General features: G+C 37.9%; 1 protein-coding gene across 2 annotated transcripts in view; it reads right to left on the bottom strand.

Moving 5' to 3' along the window:
• The window catches only part of CPEB4 (cytoplasmic polyadenylation element binding protein 4), a gene marked incomplete at its 5' end in the record, with an annotated part of 38,662 nt that extends 13,831 nt beyond the window's left edge, over positions 1–24,831 (bottom strand). For both annotated transcript variants that reach the window (XM_082006071.1, XM_082006072.1), the window contains 2 exons: positions 13,724–13,805; positions 23,710–24,831. In XM_082006071.1, the coding sequence (XP_081862197.1) occupies positions 13,724–13,805; positions 23,710–24,831 (1,204 nt within the window). The remainder of the gene's footprint in view (positions 1–13,723; positions 13,806–23,709) is intronic.
• Between the last annotated feature and the right edge of the window lie 867 nt (positions 24,832–25,698).

The raw sequence follows: 25,698 nt of genomic DNA, 5'->3' as shown, positions 1-25,698 counted from the left end.
GCTTTCATGAAAGGAGTAGTGATTTTAAGTGCTGATTTTTAGGGACAAAAAGTGACAAGCAAGAACCTGCAGTATAAATGAAGGAACTACTGCAGGGGGAATGGGCTACAACTCTTGCAGATTAAAGCAGTAAAATGTAGACGGGAAAACAAAGTCTCTGTACCATCACTGGCTCTTTGTTAAATATTATATAAATGGAGAAAAGTGTAAGAGTCCAGATTTTTTTAAAAAGGGGGATAATAAGGTTTTCTCAAAGACTACCTTGAAACATCTCTGTATCATCTAAAAAAATTTTTAACTGTAGATGGTCATAGGTGGCCAGTTTCTTATGCTGGAAAGCAAATACGACCAATACACAAACATAAGAGTTTCAAACTTTCACTGAAACTGTTTACACTGCTAGTCATTTTCTTCCCCTAAACAGAAGATAGGGAGGTAATTTAGTGCTGCACTTAGGACTTAACAGAAGTATCAAAGTTTCACGGGATTATTTCTAAATGTGAGCTAGATAGCCTTGAATCTATTATAGAAAATATTTATGCTTTCGTGAGTTTTATTTTTAAATTATAGAAAAAAACCTGAAGTACAATCTAGTTTTGCCATTACAACAGCATAGCCTAATTTCTAAATTATTCTACACAAACCTGTATTTTGTAATTGTAGCAAGATTGACAATGCTGTGCACAAGGCCATTAAAATATGAACTACAGTATTTTAGTACCTTTTTTCCCCCTACTACTCCCTGAGGGCAGGTAGGGTTGATTATAACTCAGGAGTAAGATTTTATCATCACTTCATGTTTCACAATGCATTTCATACGTAATGCAGGGACCACATGTTTCTACCACAGGTATATTTCACAAGAAGTTCTGTAAGGTCATCTCAAGCCCAATTTCACTAGTGAAGACTCTAATAGTATCCTTAAACCAAACAAAAAGCAGAAAAATTAGAATTATAAAGAACATCTATATTTAACCTACTTTTGGTTAAATTATCTCTGTGTATGAAGGAGCAATTCAGAGACCAAGGCATGTATTGTCAGAGAGGTATATATACTTTCTCAAATTAGAACATAAAAATCCTATCTGCCTAGATGTTTTCTACAAAAAGGTATATTTAAAAGAGCCTTACAACTTAAGTCTTAGATGACATTTTCAAGAGGAAAGCATATAGTGTCATAAAGTGTTGCATGGCAGGCAAAAAAAATACTGCTTTTTATGTATTCCTTGATTTTAGTTCTAAAATATTAAGGACAAAAGGATTAGGCCACAGTTCCACAATTGTTACCATAAGACATGTGCATGTGTGCAAAAGCTTTGCCCAGTTCAAGCACATCATCTCACTTCTGTCAAATTATCCCAAGCACATGGTATGTTGACTGTGGAACAACAGTCAATGAACAGTAAAGAGTTGGCACAGACATATGATACCTGATCCAGGATAATTCTGTCAATATAGAATAAATTAATCAAAATGTTATCAAATCTATACTGACAGCGAACTTATTCCATGTCAGAACTTGGCATCTTACAGTCACAGCCACCTTTATGATACTGTCAAATGAGATCCCCGTTTTAAAAATTGTTGTCAAAAACAAGCTACTAAAAAGGAATATGAGACATTCCCTATTACGTGGATTTCAAACACTACCAAACTTCGAAGAATGAAAAACATTCAAATAGTATTTTCTTAAGCTAAGACAATCTTACAAAAATTAAACACCTCTATATTTACATCTGAAGAATGCATATTTGTCACACTTTTAGCAATGTCAAAGTCAGCATGAAACCAGAAAAGTCGAGTACATCTGGTTGCACAGTAAAATCGAGGATTAACACCTTTGATTCTGCAAAATTACATATCAGAGATGCCAAAAGCTGCATTTTTTCCTCCCAATTTATTTTTAAAGAAACATAGTGTAAAAAAAAAACAAACCAAAAAACCACCACAGAAATATAGAGAAATTTATCTCTAGCTTTTGTACAAAACATCCAAACAAATGCTTAAAAACAAGAGTACTAATGTGGCTGCAAGTATGCTTTATTTCAAGTAACGCCAGATGCCTGAGGACAAGTGTTTACCGATTCCTTCTGTTGAGAACACTAATGAAATGAAGTTTCTGGTATTCCACAGCATTCGAGTACAGGTCTGACTAGAATCTTTCATTTTAAATTCCAGGTCACTGTCACAAAACAACCGACACACAAAAAGCAACGAGATTTCTTTTCTTCTAAAAGTCTGACGAGAATCTACCTACAAAGGTCTTTTAGCACTGGCTCTTCTGATGGTAACGCTGTTTTATCTGTGATTATGTTGAATTAATTGGGTTCCCATGGTAAAAAGGTAGAACTTGACTGTATGGCACAAAGCACATTATCAACATAATATCAACATAACAACTTTTAATAGTTTGATTGTTGAGAACTTTATACATCAAATAACGGGGGGGGGGGGGCGAAGAGAAGCTGAGAAACAGTGAAAGTGAAAGCTCCTGTTTCCACAGCTTGCACAATGAGCTTCAAGTTTTTAGGACTTTAATCTGCCTAAAGCAAAACTGCCTCACTGAAGAGACTGTGCAGTTCTATTCAGAAAAGAATAATCTTTGGGGAGGAACAAAAATACAACTAGCTGCTCTCATGCCCATGAGCTGCACAAAGCCAGCTGTCGTGGCCCCCAGAGACACTGCCACTGCACAACCCGTCGCAGAAAGGGTTCCACTTGGCCAGGTCAGCCCAGCATCACTTCAAACCCACCTTCGTGAGAAGCTCAAGCTAATTCCTAGATTGGGCAACTTAACTCCCAGATTGGGCAACCAGGACAAAAAGTCCTAGACATGCTTCCAGCATGCTATTCAAGCATAAGCCTGAAGGGGAAATGGAAAAAAAAAGGAAGGTTAACTATGAAAACACCGCAGTTAGGTTTGTGTGAGAGCTTTAAAACCCAGCACCATTATTAATCCTTTACTGCTGACGCTCTCAGGTAGTCTGCCAGACTAACACAGGGCCGCGCTGACTGAACCTCAGGAGATGATCTTTCATACATTTCAACAACCACTTAACTACTCATGAAAGGTGACAAACCAAATCCAGTCTCACTCCTCTCAAAAATACAGAAGCTTCAAAGCTAACTTTGAAGTTTTCTTCGCTATGAAACAAAATACAGAGAAATCTCCTAACAAACCTGCTTTAAATTCTAAACATAGCTACAGCTTTGTCTAAAAGGTATCAATACTTCCTCTGTAATTCCAATTACATTACATTGGGTTACTGCAAATCAATTTAAATGGAACCCTTAAATATCATATGTATGTGAATATAATTCTTCCCTCTCCTGCAGGAACCCCCCCAGTGTCAGAAATAAGACACCAAAAGCAGAAAAAGCAAATCATGGAGCACAACCCTCTATTGGAGACTGCATGTTAGTTGGAATTATATGTGTATCTCAGAAAAGCAGCCACCCTACTGCTGGTGACACTGAGCTTTATTTTATATTAATGTATGACTTACGGAGAATAGACAAGTTATAAAAACATCCAATCTTTTCCCTTAATATATCTTCCAGTTTATGATATGGAATAATTGGCAGCATTTATCTTTTGAACACTATTACTATAGTCACTTTAAAAATAAAAAAAATGAAAGGCAGAGTCTGCAACTAGGAGAAGGAAAAGCATTACACAGCTTTGCCATCAAAGAGCAAATCGCGTTCTCAGCCATAGAACTACTTCAAATGTGCCAACTTCAGTATATTCCAAAACACATACTAACAATGGACTTTCTGACAGGAGGAAAGAATGGGATGTCATATGCTAAAAATCGTTAGACAGAATTTATTTTGTGACAAGAACAATTTATGGACCCTATTATAGACTTTCTTGAAAAACTTATGAAAACGTACAGAAAAGATGCAAAAACTTCAGAAACCTCCCATTCACAGCCATGGTTCATACACACTGTGTTCCTGGATTCTTTATACGCAGCATTCCGCTTCAAGAGATGCTGGTATCTGCCTATACCATCAGCCGAACAATTAATGTAAAGAACAGGCTGAATTCTGCCCATGCTTTAATGAATAACCTGAAATGCAATTCCTCCCTGTGACGTGCAAGAGCTGGATTTACATTGGCATATATTTACACGCTGCAAGATTTAAAACCAGAGTTCCTTACGTATAATAATAGGTTCAAAGCAACTTATTTTTGTCCGTGGAAGGAATGATCACAAGACAGCCTGGAATGCAACACGAGGGCTTCATTCCTTTTTTAACCATCCTCTTACTTCCCTCACAAACAATAAGAAAATAGTAACACAAGCAAGTAAACATTAAGCACGGTCAAGCCTTTCCAGCATAACATTTCCCCATATTTAATTTTTACAGAAACCAGCATAGATAAGACATTAATTTTTCCAGTAATATACATGAAAAAATGGTACTATGCACTTCCCCACACCCAATCCAAATGGGAAGAGAAACAGAAAACTGTATTTTAGAAGAATAAGCACTTCATTTCCTCTACCTCGATTCTAAATGGTATACAGGACCAGACACCAACACTATTTATTATAAATATTTAAAATGACACATGAGCAACCAAGACATTCTTTAGAATGCCTTCAGAAAGCTATCCCCATCTCCCTTACCATCTGTACACTAACACGAATGACAATATGAAGATTTGTATGTAACATTGCTATAAATTACTGGGAATTTATTAACGTATTATAAATTGTTCTATGTATTTTGTCTATCATAATTATCCCCACATTCCATACACAAAATTTATCCTCTTCTCATACTCATCCAATCTGACTGCTGAGCTGGGATTCTTGTTGATAGGAATTTTAAGTAAAGCTGAAACAGTATCACTCCCTGCACCTCTAAAGACACTTGAAATTCACACATTACAGTCAGCATGTGACTGCTCCGCTCACCTGAAAGTCCAACTACCAACATTATAGTGAAAAAAAATCCAAACCAATAAAACCAAAAACTAGCATCACAGCTAACCAATCTGCGTTCCAACAAACAATACATTAAACCAAGTGCGGATAAATCCACTGTAAGATCTATTTTCTGATTTGCCTCATCAAGAGTTCTCATCATTCGACCTAATGCTGAACTAAAATAAGTAGATACTGAATACATAAACTGTATATACATCATAATTTTTTCTTAAAGTATCTCAAGTAATTGATGCAAAAATCAGATTTCAGGCCGCTGCACACTCCTGGGTATATGCAAAGACTGACCACTACTACAAAGTGTTTCTGTATGCCTTTCACATTTACACTTACACCTCATCTGTCACCTCCTTATCTTTTTTCAAAATTCATCCCCATTGTCATTATACCTCCCGTTCCTTCTTTATCTCCAGGTTTAAGAAAAACACTTCAGGCTTTTCTTTCTTCTCCTTTCATGCCATTTCTAGTGTGATAAACATGATGGTAGAGAATATGCAAAACATGGCTAACAAAAGGCTCAAAGAGCTAACAACTCAACATCAAGGAAAAAAGTGAACAAAGTGAGCAAAAAGACAAAAGACAGGTAGTTTCAGCAGTTTGGTAAGGGAGGCAGGCTTCTAAAAGAAGGAACAGACACTATTCATGGAATACAGCTCCAGATTAAAGACTGCTTTGAAGATGATCCAGGACAGTCAGAGATTATCAAAGCAGGAATTCAGAAAAGAAAAAATTAAATTAAATTTAAAAAAAAACTACTTGGTGGACAGTGACATTGAACAAGGCAGAAGATTAAACACACTTCTGAAAACAGGGATGGAATTAATTTAACGAAGACAAAGATATAAAAAAGAAGGTAAGAAAACCTTAGAAAGGTTTTAATCAGATTAGCAAGGCTGCTGCCATGGAATTCAGCACAATTTTGTTGGCTGTGACACTTTTCAAGGTCAAATCACTGATTATGACATGAAAATTTTTAGCAGCATTTCAATGTTCTGTTGTGTTTTAAAAATCTCTAACTGCCACATCATTTGCTGCACATACATTCCTGGGAAGTATCTTGTCTAAGGAGTATGAAAGGCATTTAATTTTCCATACAGACTCTGGAGATGGGACGGCATGGCAAGGGGCCTATGAGAAACGTTTCAAGATGGGACAAAAAAAAAGTAGGTCTCACACTCCAATGAAGTTTAGAGGAATCCTAACACTGATTTCAAAGCTGGACCAGGATCAGAAAACCCTGGGATATTTGTACTGCTCTGTGGTGGCAGGGGAAGGAATTTCCTGGCCTCAAAGGGTGGTTACATGAATACCCTCTAGCTTATTGCTCAATGGCTCCAGTTTAGACAGATAGCATAAATCAAGGTGTTGCTCTTCCTCAGCTGAATTAACAACCTACCTCAAAATCCTGCAGTACTGAAGTATGAACATCTAGTTGTTTGACATCTGCATTATCAAGACCTGTATTTCTATAAAAATGCAGGTATTATCACAAAGTTTAAACTACTCAGTAATTCTTGTGTAAAACTAGTACCGTAATAGGTAACAGCGTCTGTTTCCTTACCTTATCTTCTTCCAGTACTATATTTAACATTATATATATTTAACATAAGTCAAATTCAAGTTCCAAATGCCGTTCCAAAGGCAAATAAATGTTAACATTTTGAAAAAATCCTTAAATTCTGAGGAGCACCATAACCTACAAACTATTTCCCACACACTTACAATTAAGAATATCAATAAATAAAAGGGAATTAATTTACTGTCAACAAGTCATTCACCTCTTCTAACTGACGTTTTCCATCACTGAAAACAAATACTAACTTACTACATTTCACTACATAATTTGGATTGTAATATAGTTTCCCAAATTATTCCAGATGATTGCAAAAATGTTTATTATACTGTCTTAAATGTTGCTTCCCTGTACTGGGATTTCTGCAGTTTTTGTTTTGTTTTGGTTTTTTCTGCAGGAAATAATAAAATGACCGGCAGCAACTTTACTGCTTTATTTTTTACATCATATGTATCAGTGTACATGGATACAAATGGTTTAATTATTTATTAGGAAATGCACAATGTTTTCTGAGATAGTGTAAATGGGTCTTGGCTTTTTGCAGCTGATAACAGAAAATTACGGTGCCAAAGTCAAGGAATAAGTAGGAAAAAAAAAAAAATCTCAAAAGTCTTAATCTAAATGCCACTTTACCTTTGCCTCAAGGTAACCTGTGTTCCAGTACACATACGTCTTCCAAAGAACAGGCAAATTCTTGTTTTAGTTACATCCATCTAAATGCTGCCAGTTCCAGACTGCCATAAATTTAAAAAAAATTTTTTTTTTAATTGACCCCGTTTTCTTACGGCGTCCAGTGCCACCAAACCAGGCAATCGTTTGATAACTTAGCAATCACTCTCGTTCCAAGGCTCTGACAGACCAAAACAGCCCGGACAGACTCATGTTCTTTCTCCCGGTACAGGGGCCTGCGCGTTCCGCAGGGGAGGGACGAGAAGCCCGCGGCAGAGAGGGGACGCGAGGCGCTGCCTGCGGCTTTAAGAATACGGCCATATTAAAAGTCTCCATTGTTGTTTAATACCGGTATTACACAAACTGGGAAGAGCACGCAGGCTTCAGCACGCCTTCAGGAAGCACGACACAACCGGTGACCTTGAAACCAGCGCTCGAGGAGCACGCTCCGGACAGTTACGGGAGCCCGCCGGTAAGAGTACAGCTCCGCGCGGCGCTCCTCCCCCCGCTCCTCGCCGCGACAGAAGTCTTGTCAACTTGCAGCAGCTTGGAAATACAGCAAAGGTTCGGCTACAATTACGAAGCAACGCATGCGGTCGCCTATCGCTGAGCACAGCCCTGGCAGGCGCAACCCCGCGAGGAAAGCAACGATACCTTGCGCTGCGAAATCGCCATACGCCGGCGCAGCTTGCGCGGGGACCGGCGCGGTAGGACGCGGCGGCGGCGGCTCCACCGCGGCCGAGGAGGCCCAGAGGCGCGGGATAGTCCACAGAGGCAAGAACTGCAGGGGGGTTTGTACACCCCCTTCTTACCGAAGGCCCCCTCTAAGCCAGAGATCGGCCATGCAGAGGGGGCTGGCGTTTAAACCGGGGTGGTTTAGTCCCTGTTTCAGTGGGGTACGACTTTAACAAAATGTCTCTCTCGCCGCTGTCTGCAGTTAAAAGGCGCTCACCTCCCCCCTTGCAGTATTTGGTAGCGCCAGGTGAGCCTGCGGACGGCAGCTCAGGAGCCGGGAAGGGATCGTGAATAAAAGGTGTCTCCTCGCAAGACAAGTTGGGGGGTTATTTTAATTTCTCGCTGTGTATCATCCATGTTCAAGTCCTCATATTTTTTTACAAGTTGGAGGCATGATTTTTTTTTTCTTCCAAATCAAGTTTTGCCTGTCCAAGCCTCATCGAATTAAGCATCTCTTACAAAGCAGCATGTAGTTCAAGCCACAAAACCAAATGTCAATTTAAATGAGAAGGCTGGAAGTTTATTAGATAATAGCCAATGAATGTAAAATCATACATTATGTATGGTTGTGATTACTCCTATGTAAGGTTAGAATCCAACCTACAGTCTGATCTCAGTATTTATTAATGGAAGATTTCTGTTCATTCCTGTTGCCCAGGGAATTTAATTTTCTTACTAGATTGTTGGCTGCTCCTAAATAAATGCTCTGGTAACCCCCAACTGTTGGAAAGGTAGGGATAAATCAACAAACACTTCAATTATCAAAAGAGGAACTGGGGGAAAAAAAGCATACCAAAAGACTAAAAAGTTAAAACACTGAATATTGCCCCAGAATTTTGGGTATTAGCTGCATTTGGAAAGAAAGCATGCCCTTACTTGTTAATAGCAGTTATTAATACTTCTACTCTAACCCAGCTGAAAACAGTGCATTGCAACAGGAATGGGAGCTGCTGATCCCCAAAAGAATTCACACAGACCATTTCCTCCATCACACCTCCATCAGCATGGGTTGGAGTTTATTGCTATCAGACCCAGTTCAGCAATATTTTGAGATAATAATTGGCTTTCCTTTTAAGTAATGTGCACTCAAGTCTGCAAATCCCATTAGCCTTTCCTGGTTACTGCACAGGAGGTAAAATTCAAGAAGATCCCAAGTAGGAAACATTCACCACAGTAACTCATCGACAGTTTCCAAAGACAACTACAGCAAACCGTAATTGTCTACAAAACCTTGCCTACAGCCTGGTGCAGTAGAAGCGCAAGTTTTTTGTGCCTTTCATCCTAAATTGGATACATGACAAGTTGCAAATGAGTAATCCTTAGATAAGATTGCCCTGAGACATGGCACGCAAACGAGATCAATCGTTGATGCTGCTCTCAGAAGTCCGAGGTACCACCACCACGGTTCCCCTGGGAAAGCTCACTCGTGTACACGAGGCAGCAGAGCCATGACGATGGCTGCAGTGTCCCTACAGTCATACGCGTGGGCCAGAGGCCTTTGACTTTCAGAACTCGATACCTAGATCGTGCACCGCTTCACACAGAACAAGAGTCGGGAAAAAAGGTTGATCTTAGCCACCAACCTCAAGCATTCCTCACTGCTATGAAAAGATGGTTTTGAAATTTAAGAAAAACTTCCAAATCTATTATTTTACATTTTAAAATAGCTCAGATTTTGTCCTGTGCGTCTATAAAGGACCACTTCCCCAAAAAGAATTGTAGCCTTTGTTATTTAGCCCTTGGCAAAAATTGGGACTGATTCTCACCAGAGACTCATTAGTTTTCCAGATCATATAGGAAAACAAATAGTCCATTTTACTCAATACGAACATGCTGCATAATCCATACATCGAGAAAAGAAACAACTAGTTTAGTTTCTTACCCAATATTCAGCAAATGCTGTCAAAACTATTTTGATTGCTTTCATCAAAGAACACTTCATAAGGTTTACCTACTTTTTTCACATCTGAAATAGTTTTTCAGATCAATATTAAGGGGCTGATGATTGCTTTAAAAATACAGTTTAAAATACAAATCTGCTTGCTCAGAGAAATCCTGAATGGTGCTAGTTCTCATCATTCCAGCTTTCTTATCTCTAAAATTTAAGAGCTGCCGTTCGACTCTCTCTCCCCCAGTGTCTGTATGTATACTCAGACTTTAACACTACTTCTAAAACCTTCCTTCGTGTGCATCAGTATGTTTAGTCGTTAGAGCATCCATGCAGATACTGAGCTATTCACACCCAAATTTTACAGGAGTGCTTCGCAGCGCTAGAAGCAGATGTACCGGCCTGCTTCTTTAATCCATTTCACCTTGCATAATTTCCAGGGAATAACCTTATATCCTGAACTGAACCATAGGATATTTCAGTAATAAAACAGTCTGCAGTTATAAAGTATTTAAAGACATTTCAGTGTCACTTAACAAGGAAATATTTGGTCAATCTACTACTATTACAGTAATGCTCAAATTGCCATCTGGAAGACCCAGATTCGAAAATCGGTCTCTGGATCCCAGGCTCAGCTCATGAAGGCTGAATACATTGTAAAGAAGATGCAATTAGTCTCCAGGGAAAGGCTTCTGCAGGCTGTCGTTGGCTATGCAGCATGCAGCACACTCACTTGTGTGGATAAAAATAACATATTGAAATGGCAGATGCTCAGCAAAGGAAGAGGATTTGAGCAGGGTTAAAAATATACCTTAAAAGGAGGGGGGAAAAAATGGTAAAATGCCCATGAAAAGCGTTAAAAGGTAATATTGAATGTACTGAATCAATGATCTTAAGATGAACCTTTGTACCTCAGGTAGGAAACACTACTTATTTCATATAGCAAGACAACCTAAGAAGATAATTATTACTGTCCTGAACAAATCCAAGGCTAGCACAATCTATTCACCTCAGTCAAGAAGCACACACTGTGAATGAGTTTTGTTAAATTTTGAAGAATTCCTACTTACAATTTTATTACAGGATCCAAACCTGCTGCTCTGAACATACCTTTTAAAGATAGAAATTATTTCCAAGAGACAGTGGCTTCCAAACTGTGATTGGTGTCTATTATCACGTCCATTCTCTTTAAGTTGTTTTGAAGGTATATTTTAACATAGTACTTCTTTCTCACAATATGAAAGCGAGTGGTGTTAGTGTTATATACTAAACTCATGTTGAGTCAATATTAAAGCCTCTCAAAGAATCACAAGATAGCAGTGAGACCTATTAGATCATCTGAATTATTTCCATGCCATTCTGAGATTGCTCTCTACAGCATGTTTTATTAGTGTCTTGCCCAGGCTATTTTTAAAGTCTGAAACCCAGAAGCTTTTCCTTTCCGAGAGCATCCAACTTTAGTTTTAAAAGCACTGTATGCACTGATTAAGTCATTTAAAATGCAAAACAAAAAACTTCCTATAGATCTTCTTATTTAACTGCAGGTGTTTGAAGAGGCAAGCAAGATTTGAACTGACAACCATAATTTGTAAAATTTGAAGATTTCTAGATCCAAGGTTTTTAAAGATTCCTTTCAATCAGTTTAAATGAAGGTGAGGCAAGAAAAGGGAAAACAGGAGACAGAATCTGTGTTGACATATCATACACCAACTGATGCAGATGGAAAAAAAACACAAAAGGCTTGTGATCACATGAGCCCTTCTTCAGGCTTGACTTGAAACATGTTTTGTACTAGCAAGTTCCAATTTTTTCCAGCTGTATCAGTTGGTTTAACTTAAAAGTATTTCTTCTCCTTACAAATCCTGCCCTACTTACAGACGATCACTGCAGCATTATGACAACATGGTAGATCCTAGTTTGAATAAAGATCCGTTCCTAAGGATATTACAGCAAATAAGTTACTGTATTAAGTCTGCCATGCCAGATAAGCAGCAGTCAAATTCAGCATACTGCATATTTCACTATAAGCAAATGTAAATGTTTTTGCTGAGGAAATCCTTGAAAAACGAGGCTTCACAATTAAGTATTTCATGTAGGATCACTTAAATTTTTCATCTCAGTTTTGAGACTTTTTCTTTGTAGTTTTGTAACTATTAACCATGAAACAGAACAATTTACGAAGAACTTAAGAAATAATTCCCAGAACAATACAACTGCATTCTCATCAGTATGATACAACGCACACAAAACTTTAGACAAACTGTAGATGACTCTGCAGAGGGGATTAACAATCAAGCTCAAGCAGGAATTAATGTGTATCAGAACTATACATTTCTTTGCTGACACGCTTATTCCATCATTCTTAAAACACGGTAAGCACTCAAAAAAAATATATTCAATTGCAACGAATCTTTTCAAAGCATTTAAACTACAAATCATACTACTGTACAAAACTACCCTTGCTTAGTTGCTGAATACATATGAACCTGACTTTGTTAAATTCAAATTTAAAGGGCAATTTTACGTGTTCTACAGCCGTATCACCTTGGGTTGTTATCTTGCCAGATTTCAGCAGCGAAAACCTGGGCTGGGCCTGCCTGACAGTGGAATAGAAGGTCTCAGGGCAAATCCCAGGTGCTGCAGTCAAGGAAGGGCACCCGATTCTTGGTTCGGTGTCCAATGCTGAGGGCATAGGATGTTGCCAGACAGGATATAAAACAAATGAAAGCTATAACTACTTGTCATTAAAAAAGCCTGGCCCCCGCCACATAAGAAGGGAATGTATGTTGGGTTTTTAAATTAATTTGGCGTTACTTATATCTACATGAAGCTCTCCTTGTCATTTCAATGTGAAAGCGTATTTCTTGGTGTTTCTCATCTCCCTGAACTGTGGCACAGTACTGGGGATGTGAAATGCAAGCTGCATTTCAGACAAAGGTGAATGCAAAAAATGCAAGTTATTGCCAGTTTATCAAAGGTTGGTCTTCTGAGCAAGAACCACTATTAAAACAAGCCTGATTTCATTAATACCGCAAGCCTTGATAGCGAAAGAAATTTGCTTTCAGAAACCACAAACACAGGTTTGGTTTTTTAGTGGTCTCATGACTGGTAACAAAACTTAATGAGCGCAAGTAAGAATTTGACTACTTTTACTTATACAAGTAACCATCGAATTGAAATAGATTACTCATTATACAGAACAAGAGTAAGAAACTAGACTTCTGAATTGTATACCATAAGCAGTTTCTATTCAGGTTTAGATAAAATATGAAGACAATGCTTTGAATACTTTGTAAGTTGAGGTCTTTTCAAAGAAAGACTATCTTTGCGAGGAAAAAAAAAAGAAAATAAATACCAATTGCGAGTCAGTTCCCCCTTTTTTCCTTTCCCAATGGCACAAAGAATTTTGCAACTCAAGGCAGCAACAAAAAGAGAGGTAAAGAACTAAAACAAATTATGATGAAATGCTGAGTGTTCTTCTCAAAATGACATAGGTAAACCTCATTCTTCCCCAAGACAGAAAGAACGATGACTTCAGCAGGAACACGCTATTAAGCAAAAAGTTATGTCTCAGCTGCACGAGATATCTGAAGTTGATCATTTTTACAGGCTGCACACATTGCATCTATTAAAAACACTGGCAACTTACACAAAAGATGAGCTTATGTTTGTGTTTCGCATTGTTTTGTATAAAGACAGAACACGCTCAAGTGCTCAAGTGTTGCAACAGCCTCATCCAGAGACAACTGAGAAAAGGAGGCCAACCCCAGCTGACTGACATGCATTAGGTGCACAACGTAACTTCCCTTTTCCTAACCAAAACTGAAGTTTCTTAACTCTAAGTAAGCACATCTTCCCATTTATTTACTGAAGGAAATAGTGTCTTCCTAAATTTACCTTTCAGTGAATCATTTTCAGCTCTCATTATGTCAATTAGCGAGTTCTCCAGTGAATGCATGTCAAAAGTCCTTGTGCGATCCTGCAAGCAAATACAAAGAAAGCCAGTTTAGGTAACACATAGTGTTGAACAAGACCACCTGAAACATAAAAACTTCAGTTTTGTTCTACATTACTACAGCAGAATTAAGCAAAAACACATACACCAGTAAAGTCAGTCTGATACAGGAATATTCAAAATTAGAATATTCTTAAATATTAATCTGGTCTGTATTTATCATAACCAATCACTTAAGAACCCAAATTCAATATTTAGTTTGAATTCCTTACTACACAGTTAAACTTTGTTTAAAATAATTCCACAGTTAGGAAGTAAAGATCATATCCTGGGAGACAGAATTGCAAGGAGAAATCATAAAGTAGGTATTTCAGCCCAAATTGAAGAAAATCGAAATTCCAGAAGTAGAGTTTCCTCCACCTAAACTACAACCTCAATAACTGAAACAATCTAACTCTGGACAGACAGTTTAAATTCTGCATAATTATAAAATATTCCATACAAGCAGTAGTGTTCCGAATAGTCTGGTTTACTAGATCACAACTTTGCTCTGATTTTTAATTCCCTGAATTCACAAGTTTGGTATTCCCAGTGTTACTAGAATTGAAGGACGACTCAACAAATGGGAGGCAAGATGTCTCATGCACCTTACTGTTTCATTATTTCAAGCCATCTGAAGTATATTACCAAATATTTCTGCTTTATATTAAGCAATGCCATCATTTAACACACGCATGGTTCAGACTTTCCCAACTAAAACAATAAACTCCATGTCTTAAAAAATCTGACTTACAGTAGCATAAGACAACATAAAATATCCTGGCACTGCATTACTTTAATTAGCAAATTCAGTGTAACAGAAATTATATATAAACTTTGAAATCTTTACAGTCTCATAAAAGGTCCCTAATGGAGGAAAAAAAAAAAATCACACTCATTCCCAAAATTATTCACCTGTCCATGTTACCAATGTATTTATACATTTGGACATTTGTAGAATTTTATGCAATTATAATAATTGTACATATTGTATAAATCCACCTTAAATTTAATTTTTCTGTGTCCAAGAACTCTAACATCAATTCTAAAGATTTTGTTTTGTTCATGCTCTAAGAGAGTCACCTCTGAACTTAGATCAAACATGGAAAGTATGTGTTCAAATAAGAAAGCAAAATGTGAGCAATTCAAGACAGACATTTGCTCTAAACTGCTTCTCTACAACTATTGTTATAACAGCAGTGAATGTATATTTTTTGTCCCTAACTCTAGCTGTGAAGCTGAAATCTCTCCAAAGCACACAGATCCAGCTTTGATAATTTTTAAAACCAGCAGTGAAGTAAAAAACGGTATTGCACACCGACTGTTGTGTATCAAGTTATAATGTCCTTTGCTTCCAGTGATGAAGTGCTAAAGCAGTATTAATTGCAGCGTTGCCAGAGGCATTCGTTGTATCTGACAATGATCAGTCATCTTGAACTTTAAACACCTAACACTACTTTAAGAGCAGGAACCCACTAGCTCCTAGAATCCCAATCCATTTCCAAGTTCATAAGTCACATTCTGACCACTACAAAATGCTGGTTTTCAGTGAAATGTTCTGATATTTTTCCTCTCGCCAGAACAGTTTATTACTGACACAGAATAGCTGAACTATTTCTACCCGGATGTGCTGCATTTCAAGTAGCATTAGGAAGACCAGAGTTTGGAACCATTTGCTTTATTCGTCTAGCCCAATATCAAATTTGCTATAAAAAGCATAGCGCTGCCCTGTCTCTCCACACTATTTATTTCCTTGGGCATTTATATTACAAAGTAATTGAAGCATCTTAAAGAAACTATCACGAGCATTTAAATTCTTAAATTCTGTGGTTTATTTTCACACATTTCCTACTGATTTCTTCCTTTCCTAATAGTATTTAGCTTGTTTTGGTTTAGACATTACTAGTTCATACTATTTCAGGCTCTAGTTACGCTAAAAGACCTTAGCAGAATTGAGTAGAAGTCTTTGGGTCTCCATCCTGGACCCACTGGGATCCAACAGCTGTGTAAACTCAGGAATGGATGCTGGAAGACAATATCTACATTTTCAGCAGTCCTCAAAACATGACAAAAATAGCCTAAAACACAGGTGGGAGCATTTTCTGAAAACCTGACATCCCTCAGTTGCTATTCCTTCTTCCATTCTGGCTTTCATACTGTATTGTGTTTCTCTGTGTGGAATTAACCTCAAGTCCAAACCATGAAAAGCTACAAAATTTTTATTTCACAAAATGCAGAACTTCAGTAGTTCTAAGTCTTTGTTAAATTTGTGGCACTTAATATTTCAGTTGTCCGAGAGACACGAAGGGAGAAACCCAAGCTGAGTAATTTCTAGTTTATTGTGCTGTGTATGTGCTCGAGCACGTGAGCCCGACGACAGCCTCTTGTCTCTAAAATGTCTGTTACGCTGGGTTGAGCTTAGTAACAAACAGAGGGTTTTGCTGCAATGGTACATTTTTAATATCGTGAACATTTGAGAAAAAAAATTTAATTGAGCTAATTAGCTGACACGTTCTTCAATGGAAGCTTTTTGTAGTGAGGAATTCATAGTTTTTCCTTTCCGAGTGAACCAGCTAGCTGTCACTTTTGTCATCTAAGGTCCATAAGCTTCTAATCATACTGCAAACACTTCAAAACATGACCCTGCACACCAATACAAAAGATTAAATGGTCGTATTCCTACCTGCGGCTATTAGCAATCGATCACATAAAAAAGAGGACTGGCTAAAATGCGGCCCATGCTCATACTCACGCTCTCCAGTGGTTCCAGTAACTTCTCAGAGCAATGGAGAAGACTGTCACAGGCTAGAGGACCCTCAAAATGCTGATCTGTTACTACCTGTTTCTTGCCTATCTTTCCAACAAAAGGGCTCTGTGCTTACAGCACATCTAACCATCATTGTCAATTCACAGTGCTGAATTGTCCCAGCCTCAGCACCCTTGGGAAGATCAGTCTTATTCCTGGGTTGTTTGGAACAGTTTGCTCTTCCATGTCTCTGCTTATTAATTAGAAGATGGCAAATCATGTTAAGCACAACACTAAGAGCCACTACTACTGTTAGTTACTGTTATTGAATTCAGATATATTCCTGAAATTAATGCAGCAGTCCAACTGTCTGGAAATGCAGAGTAACTCAAGAACTTGGTATATAAGTAAACCTGTGTACATCTATCCAATAAAAAGATGTCAGTCATGTATGTCCTAAATACAGACCAGCCAAAATGCCATGCTCAACTGGTTCAGAGGTTTGCACAGTGCTTATTATAAAAGAACTCCATTAATTTAGTTGACTATTTGTCCTGATACTAAAAAGGTCCACACTGCTAGAGAAAGTCACCATTGGTAGTTTTTTAGGATTTTAATACAATTTAAAAGCCTTTTATTCCAAGACTGGTTTGAAATCAGTAGCACAAATTTTGCCAGTCTTAACTTCCAAGATGGCCAGCACATTTTATCAGAAATAAATATAAACATAAAAACACATATCTGAAATATATATATGTATTATATACACCTAACATAAGAATAAAGACTGATGACAGATTAGTAGTAGCGGCTGTATTGCTGAAGAAACATGTAACTATTCATTTAATTCCGTAACACCAAAAAAGCTGTTAACAGGCAAGATATTGATCATTAACCGGCAACTAAATGTGAGTTATTCTCAGGTACACATCAGTTATGAGTTATAAAGCACATAAGCCACACTGTACTTAGGAAAAAAAGTAATGTTTTCTTCAACAGACTTCATGTAGAGAGAATTAATAACAACATGGTGGTGTTTTTAATGGATCAATTCACAAAGTTACAGTGCTTTCCGTGGAGCTGGATTGTTTCCTGTATACTTTTTAATTTACTTAAGATATAGGCATACTGACTACCCTGGAGTAAAGCAGAATATGTACACGTCAGTAAGAAAATAAGTTAACTACAGACTGATATTAGTTACCCAGGTTGATCACTAGAACTGGACTCTGCACAAGTATGTTTAGTGCATCTGAAGTTGTGCTTTATCAAAGGGCTCAAAGGGCACACACAGCCTTGGGAAACAGAACTGAGGCAGAAAGGCATCAGGTTGAATACAAGGGCACACACACACAAAAAAAAAAGAGAAAGAAAACAACCTGCAGTCTTAATCCACTCCTGTGTTTAAAATGTCAGCCAACATTTCAAAAGACATTCATTAAACATAATTTTGAATATCCAGTATTGTTTTCACAATAATATACAGGTAGCAGATCTGGTTAAGAGAGAGCTGTCAAGACTAAATATTCTACAACAGCAAACACAACAGTTTTAAACTATGCACTGGTCAGCTCTGTCTACAGAAAAATAAAAATATTCTGATTCTCCTACTGTATAGAAATAATTTATTAGTATGTAGAGTGCTCATAGTAATGCAATCTCATTGTTAAAGCATAGAGAGTAGAACTCAGGGCATCATGTCAAAAGTTTGCCACTGGATTCATACAGCATGGGCAAACCACTTCACCTCTGTGACTACAGTGGTTTCCCCACTAGCACCCAGACAGCTTATTTTATGTTTAGAGGTCTTGTAAAAAATGGAGCCTATTTTTCAAAGTCCAAAGACCTTTCATTCCAAAAAAGAAGATCATACTTGGCACTTAAAAAATCCCATACCTAAATTCTCCTGCACATCAGAAAAATGTACCTCTAATTTACCTATTAAAGTGCAGATTCATTGCATTTAATATGCACTCACAGCCTTATCATCACCGGAACAATTAAGATTCCAGAACCTGAGAGTTTCTATTCAGTGCTTCCCGTGATGGGCCTCCCAATGCTAAAATCCCAAATTGTACAAAAAGTAAAGCCTGGCAGGGTATGAGCACTTGCTGGTAGCTAAGGCTGTGCCTAATCTCATAAAATATTTCTCTGAAGACCGAGGCATCAATAATAATGCAAAGTATGCCATTGCGTTAAGCAATTTATTGAAGGTGATTAAGCAGTATTTATGGAGTAGGTGTAGCTGTAAAACTGGGGCTTATTTTAGATATATAAATCTTTGTCAAACCAGAATACTTGTGAAAACCAGAAGACTCACCACCACGTTTTCTACCCTCATTATAGCACAGGAAGCCTGAAACTTTCTGAAACCTTGTACATATTTCCCCACAATTAAAAAACCTTGTGTCTCAGTCGAAGTAAAGTGTGTAGGGAGAGGTAATACTGTAGGCACTAAATACAAGTTCCACATTTTTCTTTTAATTGCAAAGCAAATTTGAACTTGATTATGCTTCTGGGTAAACCTCCCCTCCTTCCCACCACCCTGCAAGTGCTGTATTCCAGCTCCCAGTCCAGTATCCAGTGAATTAAAGGCTTTGAATAAACAGGTTTTTCCTGAACGGATGTTGCTGTGTGCTGCCCTGATCATCTTTTATAGCTTCACCAGGGAACAATAAGAAAAAGCTGGAAAAGTTAAGTGACGCATAACATAGGAGGTTTTTTTTGGAGGGAGCACTTCTGGTTTTGTCAAACTTGAACTTTTTTTTTTTAACTGTTAGAAATTACAGACCTTTATAAAAAATTTCCAGTAATGTGTCTGATTCTATTTTAGCAACATAGTTTTTTATGTATCTTCTAGAAATTATTTTCCACAATATCTTGTGTTCTCAATCTTTGTGTTGGGCTTCTAAGTATGCCATTTTCAAAGCAAAATACTTAATAAGAATATTCCTTTTAATCTCAGGAAAATACAAACATAATTCAAATAGCTTCTAAGAAAAGCTCCCTTTAAAAAGAAACCCTGAACACATAGGAGGGCCAAAGCTGAAGTATTAACATCAGTAGTAAGTTTATAAAACAAGAACAGTGTTAACTTCCACAGTACTTAACTTGTGCATGTCATACCACATCAGAGTGCTTCTAATTCCACAGATCAGTAGCTGTGGGGAACTGCATACAAAACACTATGACACAGCTGATGTAGTTATAGAAAAATGGGTGAACAGACATTTAAAAAATCCAACTTCAAGTATTTATTCTAGTTTAAAATGATAGCTTGAAATTTCTTGGAATAATTGCTACTGCTAGGATAAAAATAAAATTCTGCAAAACAAGTAGCCTCATTTTATGCAACCAGCCATCATGATTTATGAAAAGGTTCCTCAAAAACAAAGAACAAATATTAAAATAAAAAGGCATGGTAAAGAAATTTATTTGCAAAATTCCTTCAAGAGGAAAGGCTGGCAAATGCATTCAAGAAGTTGTTTTTTTTTTATAATTCCAGTTCCCTGTGAATTTGTTTAATGCACTTATTAAATCAACCCATTTCTACAGGCAAACAAATCATGACGTATAGCTCAGAATTAAAACACATTCTGTAATCCCTTATGTGTTTTCTCAAACATTCCATATCTGCCTGGGGGAAGAGAAAGTCTCTCTGGCACAGACCCTCAATGGATTTGGAAGGGGTTATATACCTGGAAACTAGCCACTGTAGAAGAAAGGAAAAAACATTTTCAACAAGTGGGTATAATGAACTGCTCTCATGTACAAAATTCTTTGAAATGGGCAGTTATTTTCAAGCCTGATTCCAGGAAGAAACACAAATTATTTTTAAGCATTTTTACAGAAAGCTGAACACTATTGCTTAATTTGCTTGTGCCTTCAAAGACCAATTTAAAAAACATCGTCACACATTTGAAGATGCGATCTGGAAACCTGGAGATGCCTATCAAAGCAAGATTTATGCATTGCATAACAGGCAGGATGTTCCACTCATGAGGAAGTGCAAGTACACAGCAAAAGGAAAGCCAAAACAATCTTGAGGGCAATGCTGCAGTAAAATGCAATTACTGAACACTTAGTTTGGCAGTGCTGCTGGGAGAGAAGTAGAAGGAATTATTTTTTAAAAAATCAGTAACTTTGTAAGATGCAATAGTCACAGTCAAAGCATTTTCATTTATTAATTCTCAGGGAATGCTGTTGTGTCAGACTAATTTTTTTTTTTTTTTTAAATTTAGGAACCATTTTTTCATTTGGAGACCATTTCCTTTTCAAATGAACGCACAAAGAACAATGGCTTTTCTCTTTTCAAAAGATCTTTGAAGGAGGAAGGCTGCCCAGTGGCTAAAGCACAATATCAAAACTTAATGAAATTAACAGCTCTGGTAACAGGCTCCTCCAGTCTTGCTTCCAGTTCCATCTCTGCAACAAGCGGTTCCTACAGACATGCTATTTCTGAAATGTTATGAGACAAATGAAAAACACTTAAAACAAAAAGCACGTTTTGCATGCGGCTCTCAATACCTAGCAAGCAATTATCAAATTGCAAGGTTATCAAACAGATCACCACGGTATTTTCCTTTTATCTGCGCCATTTCGAATGCCCACTTCATGACAAGCATCTAAGGGCCATGGGCAGAAATATTTGAAGTGAGCAGTAGCTCACATTAGTAGCTTATAGGGACATTATGCAATGTTGTCCTCTCCGAAGAGGAAACAAGCACTTACACTTGGTTACCCTAAGATTTCCAGCAAAACATAGACTTCTGTGTTTTAGCATGCTTTGGAGTAGAGAGAATCTTTGAGGGGAAAAAAGCGATCCCAAATATTTGCAATTGCTTGCAATCTTGCCTTCTAAAGAAACTAATTTTCACTAGATTGCAGGAACAGTGGTTAATGATTTAGGCAGCAAAACATAAATATTAAATGAAAGGAATAGTTGTATCAAATTACTCCATTATGTTGCTGCAGCAAAGACAGCTTTCAATTATTTCCTAACCAGGAATCTAAGAAGCTTCCAGTAACAAAATAGCCTTGTCCAGTACATGACTGCATCATCAAGGATACGTCATATATATATATATATGCATGAACTCAAATATACAATAAGCAAAACTCCTTATTTCTGCTTTGAGTCAGGCATACAAGCAGCATAATCAAGAAAAAATAAAAAGGCATCAAAGGTCAAGTTTTACATAATTTGTTTCCAGCGATTCAAAAATTCAGTATGCTTTCAACACACAAATGACTAAGTGACCAAAGGAGCTAAAGATTTTACACAAAAAAAAAGTTATAAAAAGCAGTAGTCCAAGATGACTTCAAAATTAATCAGCATCTTTCTAGGTCTGCAATGCTGAAGTCCTGTTTTGCTGCCCTGCCCTTTTCTTCACAGAAGTGATAGTAACAGACTGGAAAGCACTTCAACACTTTCCTTTTCTTGGCATGAAGAAGTGTCAGACTTGGTCTTGACATGTACAGCTTCATCTTAGTGTTTACGTAAACAGATACCAACACGCTACACAAAAATTATTTCTTTACCATCATCAAAATACATGTGTCTTATATTTTTTGTTTGGAACACAACCCAGAAGTCAAGGTTGGCTTTGCCAATTTCCTGTAATGTCCTTGATGTCAAACCAAGCACATTTCTATTGCTGCATATATATTTGGGCGTTATACACAGCAGCAAGGACACACTTGATCTCATTCTGTCACTCTGAACATCAGCTACGTGTCAGGGTACAGAATGAATTAAACTGCGAGCCAAGTCTCGCCGCAGCGAGGCTGAAAAAAGACCGACTCCAGCTGTGTCCCCTTTTCTAATCGTTTGAGTGTATAAATTTGGTATGCTGGACACAGGTTCATTATATTAATTACAAATCCTGACATTAAAATCAATTAATACTACGCATTCTAAATTTACAAGGGCTCTACCTGATACTGAACCAGCTAGTAGCTCTGCAGTAGGAAAAAGGTCTCTAATGGGAAGTTACTGCCAGCAGCTGCTCCGTTGTCGGAAGGCTGGGCCCTGCGCACCAAACAGACGCTGAAGAGTTTAGGAAGGACTGAACCTACCTCTGAGTCTGCAAAGTCATTATTAAATATATTTATATTTCTTTTGGATGGTTTATAACATGATACATATTACTCATTTTTCTAATCTACAGGTCTTTCAAATTATTTTGAAGTAGGTCACCCCGGTTCTTACAGCATGGCTAGAAATAGCGCAATCATTTTGAAATTTTTACTTTTGCCCTCATTTGAAGATCTCGAAAAACAACCCTCTAAACATCAAAGAACTCTTGGGTTTTTCGATTCACCCCAAAGGAGTTTACAAAAGGTAGACACACACACAAAAGCTAGATTTAACTAGTGGTCATAATTTTTTTACTGCAAATTAGGTTCAACATTATACAGTTATTTTCAAATTCATAAGAAGTCAGCCTAGAAGGAGAGGCTGAACTGCCAGACAACCTGCCTCCTGCCAGGATAAGGCCATATTAAAATACAGGAGACCACCAACTGACACTCGTCCAGATCTATTTTTGGTGATGATTTAATGACCTGTAACCAAAATTTGCTGCCATTACTGAGAAAAGCAAACTGCGCTGATTACCATCATGCAAAAAAAACAAAGTTTTGAAAAAAATGCTACAAAAATTATGTTGCATTGCAAGTCCGTATGATACTGTAAACCAAAATACAATACTTAATACTTTTTCTCAGATGTGGTACATTCTCAGACACTTCAGAAGGCCTCAGATCTTTCATACTTCATCAGGCAGCACTTTTTTTCCTCACTCCTTTTTGTAGAAATACTTTCTACTTGTAACTAAATTTGTTCATCGGCTACTTCTGAAGGTGTGTAAGTATTAAGCTGAAGGAAACTGGCTAATACGGATGTCTGGTGGGCAACAGGTATTTATTTATATGACCATCACTATTAAAAAAACCCTCAAAAATTATTCACAGCTTGGACCATAATTCACACTATGACATTTCAAGTTAACCATATTTTTTTTAGTAGCAAGCACAGAAGTCATGCAATCAGACTGCACTGTCCAAACACCCAACCCTTCCTAGGGCATCTTAATGCACTTACGTGTTATTTTTCTTATGGATATAAGAGAGTATACTCACCTGAAAAGGAAAAATGTTGTCAGCTCTATTCAAACTGTCTTCCATCCACGATTTTGGAGCAAAGGCTGAGCTGGGTCGAGCGTATTTCTGCAACTGGATATGATTACTTGCAAAATTCTTCTTTAAGGGCGAGATGGAGTTCAAGGGTGTTATCCCTCCGTTCAGTCCCCGGCGGTGGTCTCGACCTTGGGACCCACCCCACCCACCATATCCACCTCCACCAGGGCTCCATGAAGATGGTGTGGGCGATGGACTTTGGTAGCTGCTCCATGGAGAAGGTGGCTTGTTAAGATTATTAGCCAAATGAGGCAATTGATTAAAAGCAGCATTTCTATGTGTGAATGGAGGTGGATGAGGACTTGCAGGAGACCTCCTCTGTTGCTGATGCTGATTGTGATGATGCTGAAAATGGGGGTGATGAGGGTGGTGTTGAGAGAGGGGTCCAATTTGGGGGGAAAAGCTACCACCAAAGCCAGGGCTGACGTGATGTGGAAAATTCTGAAACAGCAGAGCACCATTATTAGCTGAGGCAGCAGGGACCCCTCCCTGGTGAAAAAAACTTGCATCTTCATTGATTATTGTAGAAGAAGAAGGTGCTATAGCTGCAGACCAGTTACTAAAACCAGTCAGAGAAGATGCAGTGGATGTCAAGGGCTGCGTCGAAGTACCTAGCCCCGAAGCCTCTTGATAATCAAATCCTGTTAACACCGGCGATTCTATTCTTATTTTCTCCTTTCCATTGCCGTTCTCTGAAGAATTATCGCCCTGATTTTCTTCAGTTTTAGCTTTCTCAGGTTCAGAGAGCATGCCTGCTTCCTGACTTTGACCAGGGGAAAGCTGCTGTTTTTCTAGGGACTCTTGCTTTTCCTGTTGCTGAGTTTTAGATTTTTCTGACCCCAGAATCTCATCCTGAATATTATGGGCAGCTGGAGCAGGAAAGAGCCAAGCTGACCCAGCAGTACTGCCATTGGCAGCTGTGTTATTATTTATAAAAGCAGCAGGGCTGGGGGTTGCATTTTGATGATGGTGTGGAGGCTGCAGATGTGGATGAAATCTGACTGGAAAAGCTGACTTATTTCCAGTGTTGTTTTGCACTAACACTCCAAACCCGTAATCCCCCATTTATTATATTTAGGGTTTGAACCCTCCCTGTAAGAACAAGTTGATGTTTAGTGTTTACCTCGTCCTCTTCTGAGGCGAGATTAGCAAGTATCCTGGTTTTAGCTAGATATTCCAGTTTCTCCCTCCACGCTATTTAATTCAGATTTGGATAAAGATTTTTTTTTGCAAAAGATAGATCTCTTCAACTACTTAAATGTGTCAATTTGTGTCTGTTTCCTTCCTTTGGCCAGGAGGAAGGGAAAAATAAATCTTTGGTTCACAAAATAAGAGGTTTCCTTTTTCTAAAGGAAATGCACAGCAATGAGAAAAAAAGCTTCTGGGGAATAAGGATAAAGAGATTCTAACTATCCTGTTTTTTCCCTCTTCAGCAGCCTTGACTCGCCCATAAATGAGTTAAGAGGGAACAAAAAAAAAAAATATACAATGACGTCTGGTCCCCCGACCCCTTGGCAGCAAAAAATAGATTTAAATCTGGAATAATTTAATACATCTCTCTAATCTAATATATATTTGTGTCCTGTTCAAAAAGAGTCTTTGCTGTGGGTAAGGGAAAAATTTACCTCAAGATCTCAGCATTCAGAAGGGTGAAAAGGGGGCATGAGTTGCAGAAGAGCCTTCTTCCCGTGCTGCTGGGTTTAACCTATTATATTTAGCAATAATATACACTCTGTGTGTGTGTATGCGTGTGTGTGGTTGTTTAGCGGGGTAAGATCTTATCTCAGGAAATTAGTATTCTGTGTGTGTTGGGTGGGGAATGAGTTGTGCAGGAGAAGGGTGGATTCTTGATGCTGCTCCTTTTGGGCTGGGTTTCTGAGCTGGCCAGACTCGCTTCTTATTTATGATCCAATATTTGCGTGTCCTTCATAC

The sequence above is a fragment of the Phaethon aethereus genome (genome assembly GCF_964289735.1).
Source record: "Phaethon aethereus genome assembly, chromosome: 14".
In the NCBI taxonomy this organism is placed as follows: domain Eukaryota; kingdom Metazoa; phylum Chordata; class Aves; order Phaethontiformes; family Phaethontidae; genus Phaethon; species Phaethon aethereus.
This window is presented reverse-complemented; position numbering and strand designations above follow the sequence as displayed.